The following is a 13,293-nucleotide window of genomic DNA, read 5'->3' on the forward strand; positions in this document are numbered from 1 at the left end:
TACTCACTAATATTTTTTGTTATGGGATAGATCCCCAAACAGATTAATAAAAATGGGATATATTCCCAATTTTTTCGGAGAAAAAAAATAAAAATACGTAAACTCAAGTTGAGTCCCAACTTCAGGACGGAAGTCATAATGTCCCAGAGACAAGGCAGACATAATTTTGTTGTATTATATATGCCTAGCCGTAGGACCAATTGTCTAAGAAACGAACAGTGCTGGTTGGTGGTGAGTTACATAAAAAATGCAATATTTTTTTTCAAAAGCACCTTAACACAATTTGCATCTGAACTTGTCTCGGAGACTGAAAACAAACACCCCAACTCTAAAATAGTTTCTTCACATGGACATCGCAAATGGTTAAAAACCTGCTGCGCACTTTGTCTTAGATAGCAGTAGGACTTGTAATGTAGGGAACGTCTATTTCTTGCTTCATGGTTTTTCTTTTTCGCTTAACAATGATGTTCCAAACTACAATCTATTTGAAAATGCTCATTGAAATTCTTCCCGTAAGATACTACATGTACCCCAAGATCATCGTGAACTGATCTCCAGTTAATATTTAGGATCATGTATTCTGACTTATCATTCGACATATTGACAAGAGTTGTCCCGATTTCCCATCGCCTTAGCTGGACAGGCGAAGAACATTCGCACACTAATACTCCAACTACCACCGAACTCATCGTCAATAGATATACATTATAAACATTGCTGCATATAACGGTTAAATTGATGTAGGAATATATTTTTTGCATTGACAATGTGAATATGTTTTTGAGCTGAATTGCTGTTTGTGACTATGGATTAATTAGCTCTTTCAATCTCATCCCTCTTATCAGGTCTTTATCAGGTCTATCAGTAATCTACCTGCTGGCCAAGTCGCCACAATCACAAAGAATGTAGACTTCAATTCATAGGCTGAGATAAATAAAAAAAAAAGCAAAGACGTCAATGCACAAGCAGGGTATGTTGAAAATTTGTAACATTCAAAAATCTTAGTGTTGTATTTTTTTATTTTTTGAATTTCAGCATTTTCTAACAGGTTCAGCTAATCTAATGTTTAAGCATTTCTCATTTTATGCACCACTTTCTGAACCATGTATTGAACTCGTAATAATTCTTACAAAACTTAGCACTTGGAAGAAACAATACAGTACAATTATGCAGTTCCCCAACTTAGAAAATGGCAATGTCATAAATGGACAGAGGTGGCACAACTGAGAAGAAGCAAAAAACAAGAGCTCACAAACATATGAGTGGAAGTCAATTTAGTTAGTGGTGAGTTCCATACCAACAACCACATTAAGGATCTCGAAATGATTAAGCCTTCATCATTTGTTAGTTTAGGAGAAATTAAATCTAAGAAATAAAACACAATTTGGTTCGACTATGATCAAACTAAGAATCCATGCTTGGCTATAATCCAAAGGTTTTCTAGGAAAAAAAAAGGTACTGATCAATTAAAAGCTTATAACATCCAGTCCAGGATGCAGCACTGCTGTCTTCATTGAGGTGACACTATCTCAAGCTATTTGCGCTGCTGCTTGTGCTGTTGCCTCTTCTGTTGTGGCTGCCGCTGCTGATGCTATTGTTGTGTGTCTGCTGCTGCTGATGCCATTGTTGTTGTGTCTGCTGCTGCGGATGCCAATGTTGTTGTGTCTCCTGCTGCTGCTGATGCCATTGTTGTTGTGGCTGCTGCTGCGGACGCCATTGTTGTTGTGTCTGCTGTTGCTGAACCAATTGTTGTTGTGGCTGCTTCTGCGGACGCCATTGTTGTTGTGTCTGCTGCTGCTGAAGCCATTGTTGTTGTAGCTGCTGCTGTGGACGCCACTGTAGTTGTGTCGGCTGCTGCTGACTCAATTGTTGTTGTCCCTGCTGCTGCGGATGCCATTGTTGTTGTGGCTGTTGCTGATGCTGCGCGGCAACTGGTGAATTAATCCGGTCACATCTGATAAGGGAGAGTTGCTCATCTGTGAGAAGATGTTGTCCATCAAAATCCCAGAAATCCGGATCATTTTGATTCATATCTGGTAGCTCATTAAAGTAAGCGTTCGTTTGGTTTTCTTCTTTAAGTTCCATCTCCCAGTGTTCATTTTCCTCTTCTACACTTAGATTATTTCCAAACCATGGAAACGGATCGACGAATTCCATCTCCTGAGCATCACCATCAGTGGGTATATCTGAATTTCCTGGTGATTTACTAGGATTCTTATATATTTTACACAAGCAAAAATCTGTAAACTGCAACAAATTAAAGATAACAAATCAAAATTTTGTACAAAAGAATCGGAAGAATAAATGACAATAACGAGGGTGACCGGCAATGTATATGAGGGTGTGTGTACTTACTGGCTTCACTATATCGGTTGCACATTCCATGTTAGTGTCAGGAACTGCTGCAATTTCAGCATCGACCACAACGTACTCTACCATTTTTAAATCAGTATTGGTACTTTCTTTGGTCGATGAATTCTTATTGAGTATCTGGTAAGCCAAAGTCCTTTTAGTCCCAATTACTCTTTTGTGTTCGTCTTCTATCTGTTTAACTTTCCCAGAAGCTTTCCAGTATCCCTCGTGATTACCAGCATCACGTCTAGGTCGACCCCCTTTAGGATATTTTCGTTCTCTGGTAGTGAAGAAATACCATTCTGCTCCATATACAGCATATTCCTTATACTTCTCTATCAATTATCAAGAAGAACAATAACATCACCTTGTGAATAACATGTAAGATATATATATATATATATATATATATATATATATATATATATATATATATAAAGAAGATGATGAAACTCATAAACAAAATAATATATCTACCTGTAAGGTCCGCATAAGTGATATCACGAAGATTAACTTCTTGGATGTCATTAGATCTTAACTGTTGGCCTCTGATTTTTTTAGTGAGGAAATTAGATATCAACTCTGCATCAGTTGGTTTAAATCTAAACCCAATTGGTCTTGATGATCCACTGCATTGAGTAGTACTACAGAAATAAGAATCTGGTGACAAATTAAGAAAACAAAACAAAAGACAACAAGATTACAAGGCATTCATATCATCTTGTTTAAACCTGCAAGTAAGTTGATCAGCAGCTGGGCTGTTCTTTTCCGGTGGAGATGAATCGGAGTTTGAGACAATATTTTGGTCACCCATCTTCTTCTTCATCTTAGTTTAAACATAATCATACAGTGAGAAAATCAAGAAAAATACAGTAAAAATTGTAAAATGAAAGATGATCAAGATTATTAGGAGTAAAGAGAAACAAAAGGGTAAAGATCGAATGATTGTATTAAGAGGAAGAACCAAGAATATAAACAACACCAATATTACCTTAACAGAGAAGAAATCTTCTTACGGTGTGACGAAGCAATTAAAGAGAAGGTCGTTGCAGAAATGGCTGACTTGACAGACAGAGAGTAGTGATAACAAAAGTGGTGGCAAGTTTCAGCGAGAAAATACAAGATATGTCATCGGATGATTCTGGTGGATTGATTATATAGTGGTGCCTTTGGGATGAAATCTTCACATACCGGTTCTCCCAGTAGTGGTATGTATACATTTGGACCAAGTGTTCCGGCTTCTGAGGCTGGTGGCGATGACAAAAATACTCTACCGATGATGCTTGTGCACATATGACAATGGAGATGACAGAAACGACATTGAACAAGCAACAAACACCCATTGTGCATCATCAAAATTGAAAAAAAAACGAGATAGAACTACGGAATAAGACGTTCCCAATGCAATTAAAAACTTATAATCAGAAGCTAAATACACAATTGAGAAAAGCATCAGCTACGTTAGAAACAAAACCAAAACCCCCTATACTAAATTACAATAAAATTTCTCGTCTAAAAACTAGCTTAGACGAGGAAACTCTACCAAACTATTCCAAGCCAAAGGGGAAAGGAAATAGTGGGAATTATATAAATGATCTCAATTCCGACGGGCTTTACAAATACCCTCATGAGACAATAAAAATACCCCTCTCCAACTACAGGCCCATCAGGGGTCCATCAACATTTTTCTTTTTTCCACATTTACCCTTCCTCGTTTAATCTTCAGTTTTGTCTCTTCGAACATTCAGAGAAGAGAGAAAACTAAATCGGAACTCTCCACCACCGTCTCCATTGCTACTACCACCATCTCCGTCACCATCACAACCAACACCAACACTAGTGGAAATCAATAAAAAAAATAATCAATTTCAGATCTGAAAATTATCTTTCAGCCATCGCCACCACCACTGCTATCCCATGTGATGACGGTTGGTGAAGAAGATAGATCAATGGTTTTGCGCTTAGGATTCATGAAACGAAGAAAGAAGATTTCTCTATCTCTATGTCGTTCTCATCTGTTGCTGCTTTGACAGAGAGGGTAGATACTCATATGTTGCTCATCTGTCGTAAATTGAAGAATGAGGGGATCTAAGATTCAAATTGAGGAGATGAAGCAACGTTTGATTGATTCATGGAGAGCTGGATTTAGTTTCTATCGAGAAAATTCAGGGAAGAAAATGGGTTTGCTGCCATTGATTCACAGACGCGGAAGGAAGAATCGATGAGTCTGTGAGTATGAATGATATTAGGGTTTTGTTTGAGTTTAATTTCACAGAGATGTTGCTCTTGTTCAAACCAAGAGACAATCAGGTGAAGGAGAAATGTGAGAGATGATGAATTTGAGTTTTGTACTCGAATTGGAGATATTCAAAATGGGATTTTTAATGTTTTTGAAGCTGAATTAGGTATGAAGGTTTGCTGCTGATGGAATTGTTTGCTGCTGATGAAATGATGGTGTTGTTGGTAACTCATGAGTTGTGAGAAGCTGAAGCTGGGATTTTGTTGGGGTGGTGGTGGTGGATTTTGTTGTATTAGTGAGAGTGGTGGTGGTGGTAGTGATTACATCATTGGTTGTGTATCAACTCATGTTGTTGATGCCTTTTTCAGCGGATCATACCGTTGTTGATCCCATTTATGCGATCAACTCCTGTTGTTGACAACATTTTTTATGGGATCAACTACTGACTCCTATTGTTTGATGTGGTGATGGATGATGTTATAGTGGAGATGATGGTAGTGGTGGTTGTGAAGGTGCTGGTGGTGGCTTTTGTTGGGATGGTGGAATCAACAATAGAGATTGACTTATTTTACAACTATTTTAGCTTCAGGAGCAGATTTGGGAACTACTACATTGGGGATTATGTATGTATCAGGTACTGAAATCACCAACAATGCATGGTATTGATAATTTATGGGATCAACTCCTACTGTTGATACCATTTTGAAGGGATCAACTATTGTTGTTGACACTACTTATGGGATGAACTCCTGTTGTTGACACCGTTTATATGGGATCAACTACTGTTGTTGACAGTATTTTCTTGGATTAGTATAATTATGCCATACATTCTGATTTGTTTTTATGAATGTTATTCTTGTATTTTTAAGGATACGTCAGTTTGCAGGTTCCAGGTTTATTGTTTTTTACAGGAAACATACTTATATAAATATTTTGATCTCATTTTTTGTGGATCAACTTCCACTGTTGATCCCACTTAAAGGGATCAACTTTTTTTGTTGACCCATTCATTGGGATCAACTTTGATTGTTGACACAATAAAAGAACTGGAATATGTATTAGTAAACTTATTTTTGAACCTTTATTTTTTGGATCAACTTCGGTTGTTGACGCCAAATTTTGACGGCGGTGGTGGTGGTGGCGGCGGCGGAAACAACGACGACGGCAACAACAACGGCAGCAGCGGTGACAACAATGATAATGGTGGTGGTGGTGGTGAAATATTAGTGGTGGTTATGGTGGTGGATTGGTGGTGGTGGTGGAACGGCGGTGGTGGTAGTGGTTGTGAAATAAGAAAAAAGTTTGTTAATGGATGAGGATAAGGTTTGTAAATGAAAATAATTATAAGTGAGGGTATTAATGTAATCTATATATTAATGGATAAGGTTTTTAAATGATAGGGGTATTTTTATTGTTGTATAAGAGTATATTTATTGAGTGTCAAAACTAAGGGTATTTAATTAATATACCCAAGGAAATATTAAGGAAAAAAAACTTACTCCCTCCGTCCCTAATTAGTTGAGCTATTTGGTTTTAAATTTTGTCCCACAGATAGATGATCCATTTCATTAATCAAAGGGATATTTCTAAAACTACCCTTTTAATTGATAATTGTTACTATAAGAAATATATATAATTTGATAGTCATGTTTATATTCGTTATGTAGGTGTTTTAAAATGCTTTTCAACTGTACAAAGTTTACGAAAAACAGTGGTATAGTTTAAGAGATAAATCATTTCGAAGTTTTGCAAGTTATTATCCATAAGGGCATACTTGTAAAAAATACTTAATATACACCCCTTCTTTCCTTGCCTTAATAATTGTGCAAACTACAAATGGCTCAACTAATTCGGGATGGAGGGAGTATATTTAAGGTAGCTACGACCTCCTGTAGCTTTTCTTTTCCCCCTAATTCTTAAAAATCTCTTGTAATGGAGATAAAAGGTCTTTGGGGAAGAGAAAAGTTTTTTTTTTCTTTTCTTTTAATGTAGAAACGAAATATGAATGCATTCAGGATGTATTCTTGTAATTTGTTTTTATTTATTTATGAAGGGGAACAAATAAAAAAACAAGAACAAAACTACAAAGTAGAAGAATACTCACTCATAATAAGTTAAGCAATACAAGAAGGAGGGGGAAGTGATCCACTCATCAGATGAGTGGTTGTCAACAGCTAAAGCTGCAACATTATGTGCCACTTTGTTGGCATTTTTCTTGATATATCTATATTGAACTGACCTGAAATTCTTGAGTTCCTCCCTGATTCTATTGATCATATTTTGTAATCTCCAGTTGGGCTTGTAGTGAGTATATTTGAGAGCATTTATAACTATCAAAGAGTCCTCTTCCAAGATTATATCTCTGAAGCCTTTTCTTCTTGCCAGTTCCACAGCTGTCATAGCTCCTTGCCCCTCCGCTTCCACTTCCTTACAATGAGTTAGACTCTTATTTTTGCAACCCTAGAATCTCGCTTCAGAATCTCTTTCCACAGCTCTACAAGCAAAACCTCTTGGCTCATCTGCCCCATCAAAGTTGATCTTAATCTTTATACTTTCTGGTGGCTCCCAAGTATCATTTCTAGACTCCAACATGTTACTCTCATCAGGTATTGATTCCATTTCACCAACTGTCATCTCCATATTATACCAGTACAGAGCTTCTTTGATGACTGACTGTATATTCAGCTTCTCATTTTGAAAATTATTGCATTCTTTGCTTTCCAAATGGCCCACCACAGGCATGCTCCCATATTCATACTAGCATAGTCCCCTCCATCTATAAGTCATTTCATCACATAATATTGTATGGTCAAATAAGGTTGCTCACCAGTTCTTAGGCTGAGAGGAGATGCAAATAAAATAGCCTGAGTTGCTTGGAAGTATAGGAACAAGTGCTCATTTGTTTCAGCATACATGTCACAGAATTTACAATCATCGTTGATTCCATTGATGTGTCTCTTGATGTTCTTAGACACTGGAAGTCTATTCTTTAATAATCTCCACAGAAATATCTGTATTTTTGCGAGTATATTCTTTATGCTCCAGAATTTCTTCCAAGGGAACTCAATAATTGCTGAAGTCGAAGGTCTGGTATCATTCATAGCCTTGAGAAAAGATTTTTATGAGAAATCACCTTTAAAATGAGGAGTCCAGATCAGCTTGTATTTGTAATTTTCCCCATTTACTTCAGATAGATGGATCTCCATTATCTTTGCCGCTTCAGTTGGACTGAACAGCTGCTGCAGCTTGAATTCATTCCACCTGTTATATTCTTTGATAATAAGTTCCTCCACTTTAGTAGTGCTACAATCTTCATCAGCTCTTCTCTGGGATTTCATTTGTGGTAGACATGGTATCCATGGATCCGACCAGACATTGATGTTCTCACCAGTCACCATTGACCAACAACATTTGTCTTTCATGTCTTCTCTTACAGTCAACATGGCAGTCCATGTAGCTGAGAAGATAGTAGGCTTTTTTACCTCCCAAAAATTTCCTTTCTTCACATATTTCGCCTTCATGATCTGTCCCCATAGACATTCTTCATCCTCTAGAAACTTCCACACCACTTTTGCAGTCATAGCCTTGTTCACTTGATGTAGAGCTCTTATCCCCAAACCACCCTTCTCATTTTCAAGTTCAAATTGGTCCCAGGTAATGAAATGCATTTTCTTGACCTCCTTTTCATGACCCAACCAGAAATTCCTAATGATCTTGGTTAATTTGTTTAATGTCTTCTTAGGAAGTAGAGAGGTGGTCATATAATATGGTGGTAACAAACCTAGCTCTGTCGGGATTAGCATTGTTCTTCCTGAATGTGTTAGAAATATTCGCTTCCATCATGCAGTCTTCGAGATGAACTTTTCTTCAAGAAAATCATGAGATGTTGTGAGATGAGATGATTTTAGAAGTTGATGCCCCAGGTATTTATCAGAGATCTCCATCTTCTTCACTCCCAGAAATTCAAAAACTTCCAGTCTTCTGTGATGTTCTACGCATTTGCTGAAGAATACTGCTGACTTCTACATATTTACATTTTGAACCGACCATGCAGCATTATTACCAAAATTTGTAGTAGAGTCTGAAAAAGCGAGGGTCCAACAACCACACCCAATATTTCGCTTAGCAATCTGTATGGACAAACTCCAATATAATTTCTAGAGAATCAACTAGACAGTCAGACTCAATCTAGATAAAGTATATCAAAGAGTTTATATTTCAATCTCTCGATTTGATATATACTCAAGCAAATAGAAATCTGCGAGTCTTTATCAAATACTAGAGAGATAACTTGGATGGTACCAAAGACCAATATCCAAGTGTCAATCAATTTAAATTAACAACCAAAAGGTCGGATATTCTAATTGATTGAACAACGCACAACCTGTGATATTTCAATTATATAACAAAATATAATGCGGAAAAGAAACAACACAGACACCAGAATTTTGTTAACGAGGAAACCGCAAATGCATAAAAACCTCGGGACCTAGTCCAGATTGAATACACACTGTATTAAGCCACTACAGACACTAGCCTACTTCAAACTAACTTCGTTCTGGAATGTAGTTGAACCCTAATCAATATCACACTGATCCAAGGTACATTTATGCTCATATGTCTCCGATCCCAGCAGGATGCTACACACTTGATTCCCTTAGCTGATCTCACCTACAACTAAGAGTTGCTACGACTCAAAGTCGAAGACTCTAATAAAAAAATCTGTATCACACAGAAAAGTCTACGGTAATAGATAAATCCGTCTCCCACAGATATACCTACGAGTTTTGTTCCGTATTTTGATAAATCAAGGTGAAAAGGAACCAATTGATAACCCGGACTTATATTCCCGAAGAATAGCTTAGTATTATCAATCACCTCACAATAATCCTAATCGACGCGGCGAAAGAAGATATTGTGGAATCACAAACGATGAGACGAAGATGTTTGTGACTACTTTTTATCTTGCCTATCAGAGATATCAATCTCAAGCCAATCCTTAAGATTATACTCGTACGATAGAAACAACAAGATCAGATCACACAACTACGAGAAAGTAGTATCGGTCTGGCTTCACAATCCCAATGAAGTATTTAAGTCGTTAACCTGGTTTAGAGAAGAAACCAAAGTTAAAGGAGAATCTACTCTAGCTTACACAACTAGTATCACACGTAAGGTGTGGGGATTAGGTTTCCCAGTTACTAGAGTTCTCCCTTATATAGTCTTTCAAATCATGGTTTGCAATTAATGTTAGGTTGGTAACAAAGCATTCAATATTCACCGTTAGATGAAAACCAGATTAGATTCAAGCTAATATCTTTCAACACTTGGATCGAAAACTTAGCTTGTTACACACAAATAAAATGCACGATTTTAGGTTTGTGTAACCGTACCCAAACATGTACATTTGTTGGTTCAACAATAGTTAACCAAATGGTTAGCCATATGAGCAACCATATTCTTCTTCACCATAACTAGTTCAAATGACTCAAATGAACTAGTTAGAGAGTTGTTCAACTACTTAGATCTTATGTAACTACACAAGACACAATCGAAGCAAAAATGATATAATTCACTCGAATCGGTTCATGAACTTTATAGCCATGGTTTGCAATTTCATTCCTTATTTTATATAAACATGAGTTCAAGAACAATCGTCTTTAGATATAACCAACTCAAGTTCGCGGACTAGGTTCGCGGACTTAAGTTCCCGGAAGAAGTTCACAAACTCCAGCAGATTTTCTCGGGTCCAGAACTTCCGCCAGTTCGCGTACTGGGTTCGCGGGCTGAGTTCACGGCTCTTGTTCCGGTTCTCTTGATCAACAAAGTTCGCAAACTTCGGTTCAAGGAATAAGGACTTATATATGTATATGCGTTTCCACAAAAATGCTTATATCTACTAGTGGTTTTCAATCATTGAAACATTCTTAGAGGATGTTATATAGTTGTTATTCACAAACCATTTCTCGTCAAAGTGATTGAAACATAACATGACTTTCGTCACTAGGTAAAGATGAATTTGGCTAAAGCGAAAGCTTACCAACACATATTTCGAGAAATAGATAGGCGAGATAAACTCGGCTCGAAATACCAAATGTGTATAATCAAAGTCTATATACCAAAACGACTTTTGTCTCAAGATAGAAGATAAATAGACTTTTGACTGATAGATAAGTTCAAGTCTCCACATACCTTTTAGTCGATGAAGTTCCACCAGTTCCTTGAGTAGTTCTTCGTCTTGTATGATGATTTCCATGGAGTTCTTGAGCTCAACTACAGTTTCTATCCTAGTCCGAGACTTAGCTTTAGTAGACTAGAAATCAAGACTTATAGTTTTGATCACTAACATTGACAAACATGCTTGAGATAGCAACGCATGCGAGTTCGATGATATACACATTTTTGTATCTAAGTTGTCCTCAATTTTCTGTATTGTTGGTACTCGGATTTGTGCTTATTTTGGTGTTTTGTGTGTTTGTAGGTAGTTTTGGAAAATAAACATTTTTGGAAAAACCGGCTCGAAAAATTATGCGGAACACCCCGAAGGACAACTGCTAAACGGACCCCAGTTTTGGATAAAGGGCACCTCAATTACTAAGGGGCACCTCAGTTGAGCATATGTTATTCGCACCCCCAGTATGGTTAAGGGGACTTCATCCTCTTCATTTGAATTTTCAGTTTGGCGAGAAACTGTTCACAGGCTATTATCAGAATCAGGATTTGTGATTTAGAGTTGTTTTAGAGAGATTCAATGGCTGGGATTCTTTGGGATGAATTGTTTGTGCGTAAAAGGCGTGGTATGATTGTCTGTTTTGACTGAATTTGGCTAGATAATCCAAGGGATCAAACCAGAGCAGTTCGTGCACGGGAGAAGTATGTTGTCACCTGTGTAACTGCTGAATCGAGTTTGGGAAGATTTTGTGGGGATTCTTTCATGGTTTTGGACTTGTATGGACCTGTTAAGACGAAACAGGACTGGTAACCCGGTTAGTTTGAAAAAAGAATGAAGTTTCCTCGGTGTTTCAGTAAAACAGGGAAGAAATATATTCTCGGCTTTATCTCTGGAAAGTGTTTGAGGATTGCGCGTGTCTGAAGTGTTGGGATTTTCTGTTCTTGTTCTGAGCGAAATTGGAGTATGTTTGGATACAACAGAAGCGTGTAGGAGTTAAACAGGGAAAGAAATCTCGGTAATATGCAGAGTGAGTAAAGAGAAGATATTGGCATTAACTAGTGATATTTTGAGGTCCTGGTGAGTATAAAAGAATTGTTTGGGGGTCTTACAAGGGGGATGGAGATTTTGGGGGAGATTACAGAGCTGTGAAAGTCGAGTTGCAGAAGAATCACCATTTCTGCTGCTGTGAAGAACACTAAGAACATTAGGCGCGCAACAGCAGTCGTTTCTCAACAGTGGAAACGACACACATGCGAGGGTCGAGAATCAGTGACAGTACTCTGTTCTATCGTTCTTTTCAGTTTGTAACACTTATAACTGTTGCAAACCCGATTTTTAATAGTTTTTCTCCATTTCATCTTTGTAAACACCCTTTGAGCAATAAAAATGAATTTTGAGTGTGTTTCCAACATGATGATGAGTTAATTCTCCCACAACCAAGGCATTGAGGAATCTATTCACGCATGAATAATGGGTAACTATTTTCTCTAATTTTTAATTATAATTCACTCAATCACTACTCTTGCAGAGTTTTTAAACGTTTACATAATTTTATTAATTATTTGTGATTCAATTTGATAGATTATACTTTGTTTAATCAATTGATAATCTATGCTTGGGGAAACAATTAATATTTGAGAATATGTTTGATTAATTGTGAATTAAGAAATAAAGGACTTCAAAGATAATTAGAGTTTTGGATTATTTTCCATAATTTATTCATGTGTGATAGTGGAATCAGTGTCTTGGTTATTCCTAATAATCTTGAATTAAGTTTTTTTGTTTTTAAATTTCATTAAATCTAAAATCTTTGCTTTCACAAGTCTCAACGAACTTTATACTACAACTCAATTTGAAATCACATCATTCGACCGAGCAATGCTCTAACGATCTCCTCCTTTGTCAATTTTAGTGACAAAACTATCAATACATATGGAATACAAAAAAGATATAAATAAATTTTTGTAGCTCCTATTCCACATGTCTAATCTTCAACATTACTCAAAATCTTCGTCACTTCCAAGTACTCCAATGATCCCAAAGGTTGTAAGTTCAGCATCATCGTTGTTGAAAATCCGTAGCTATAACAATGAGAAAACATATTTCTCGATCATTGTTATACAGTGTCATAGTATCATTACACAGCATCAAAGTTCAATTGTATCACAACTTCGACAACAATACTATGGTGATATGTATCACTCCCCTTTAGTCAACACTCCATCTTACATGGAAACCACTCCCCCTTACATAATGATCCGAAAACCATATGTATTTGTAGTGTGAACTACATATTAATTCTCCCCCTTTTTGTCAATAAAATTGGCAAAGGTACAAGAACGGGATCCTAATGAAATTTCCGAAAGAGACATTTCATGACCAAAAGAAATCAAATATTAACTTATTTAGATGCAATCATAAATACGAAGCTAAATGCATTCATCAAGGCGTTTAAAGATACAAGATAACCTCTATAATATTCTACAGCCGCACTCCCCACAAAAATTTGGCAATTAAGCACAAGTTCAAG

At 36.9% G+C, this 13,293-nt stretch overlaps 1 protein-coding gene across 1 annotated transcript; it reads right to left on the bottom strand.

Annotated features, from left to right (window-relative positions):
• Nucleotides 1-1,209: 1,209 nt before the first annotated feature.
• Nucleotides 1,210-3,880, bottom strand: LOC113273958 (NAC domain-containing protein 40-like). The gene is made up of 5 exons (XM_026523517.1): nucleotides 3,344-3,880; nucleotides 3,084-3,178; nucleotides 2,830-2,981; nucleotides 2,356-2,687; nucleotides 1,210-2,247 (listed from the first exon to the last, which is right to left on the bottom strand). The coding sequence occupies exons 2-5, from the start codon at nucleotides 3,176-3,178 to the stop codon at nucleotides 1,525-1,527; spliced, it is 1,302 nt and encodes a 433-aa protein (XP_026379302.1). The 5' UTR covers nucleotides 3,344-3,880; the 3' UTR covers nucleotides 1,210-1,524.
• Nucleotides 3,881-13,293: the final 9,413 nt, after the last annotated feature.

Source organism: Papaver somniferum, chromosome 4, assembly GCF_003573695.1.
Source record: "Papaver somniferum cultivar HN1 chromosome 4, ASM357369v1, whole genome shotgun sequence".
Lineage (NCBI taxonomy): Eukaryota > Viridiplantae > Streptophyta > Magnoliopsida > Ranunculales > Papaveraceae > Papaver > Papaver somniferum.

Excerpts from the sequence above, each read along its gene's own strand:
- LOC113273958 (XM_026523517.1), bottom strand. The coding sequence starts at position 3,178 with ATGAAGAAGAAGATGGGTGACCAAAATATTGTCTCAAACTCCGATTCA. Across the intron at positions 2,982-3,083 it reads GCTGATCAACTTACTTGCAG|TGGATCATCAAGACCAATTG; the intron begins GTTTAAACAAGA and ends TACTCAATGCAG. Across the intron at positions 2,688-2,829 it reads CACTTATGCGGACCTTACAG|AGAAGTATAAGGAATATGCT; the intron begins GTAGATATATTA and ends GATAATTGATAG.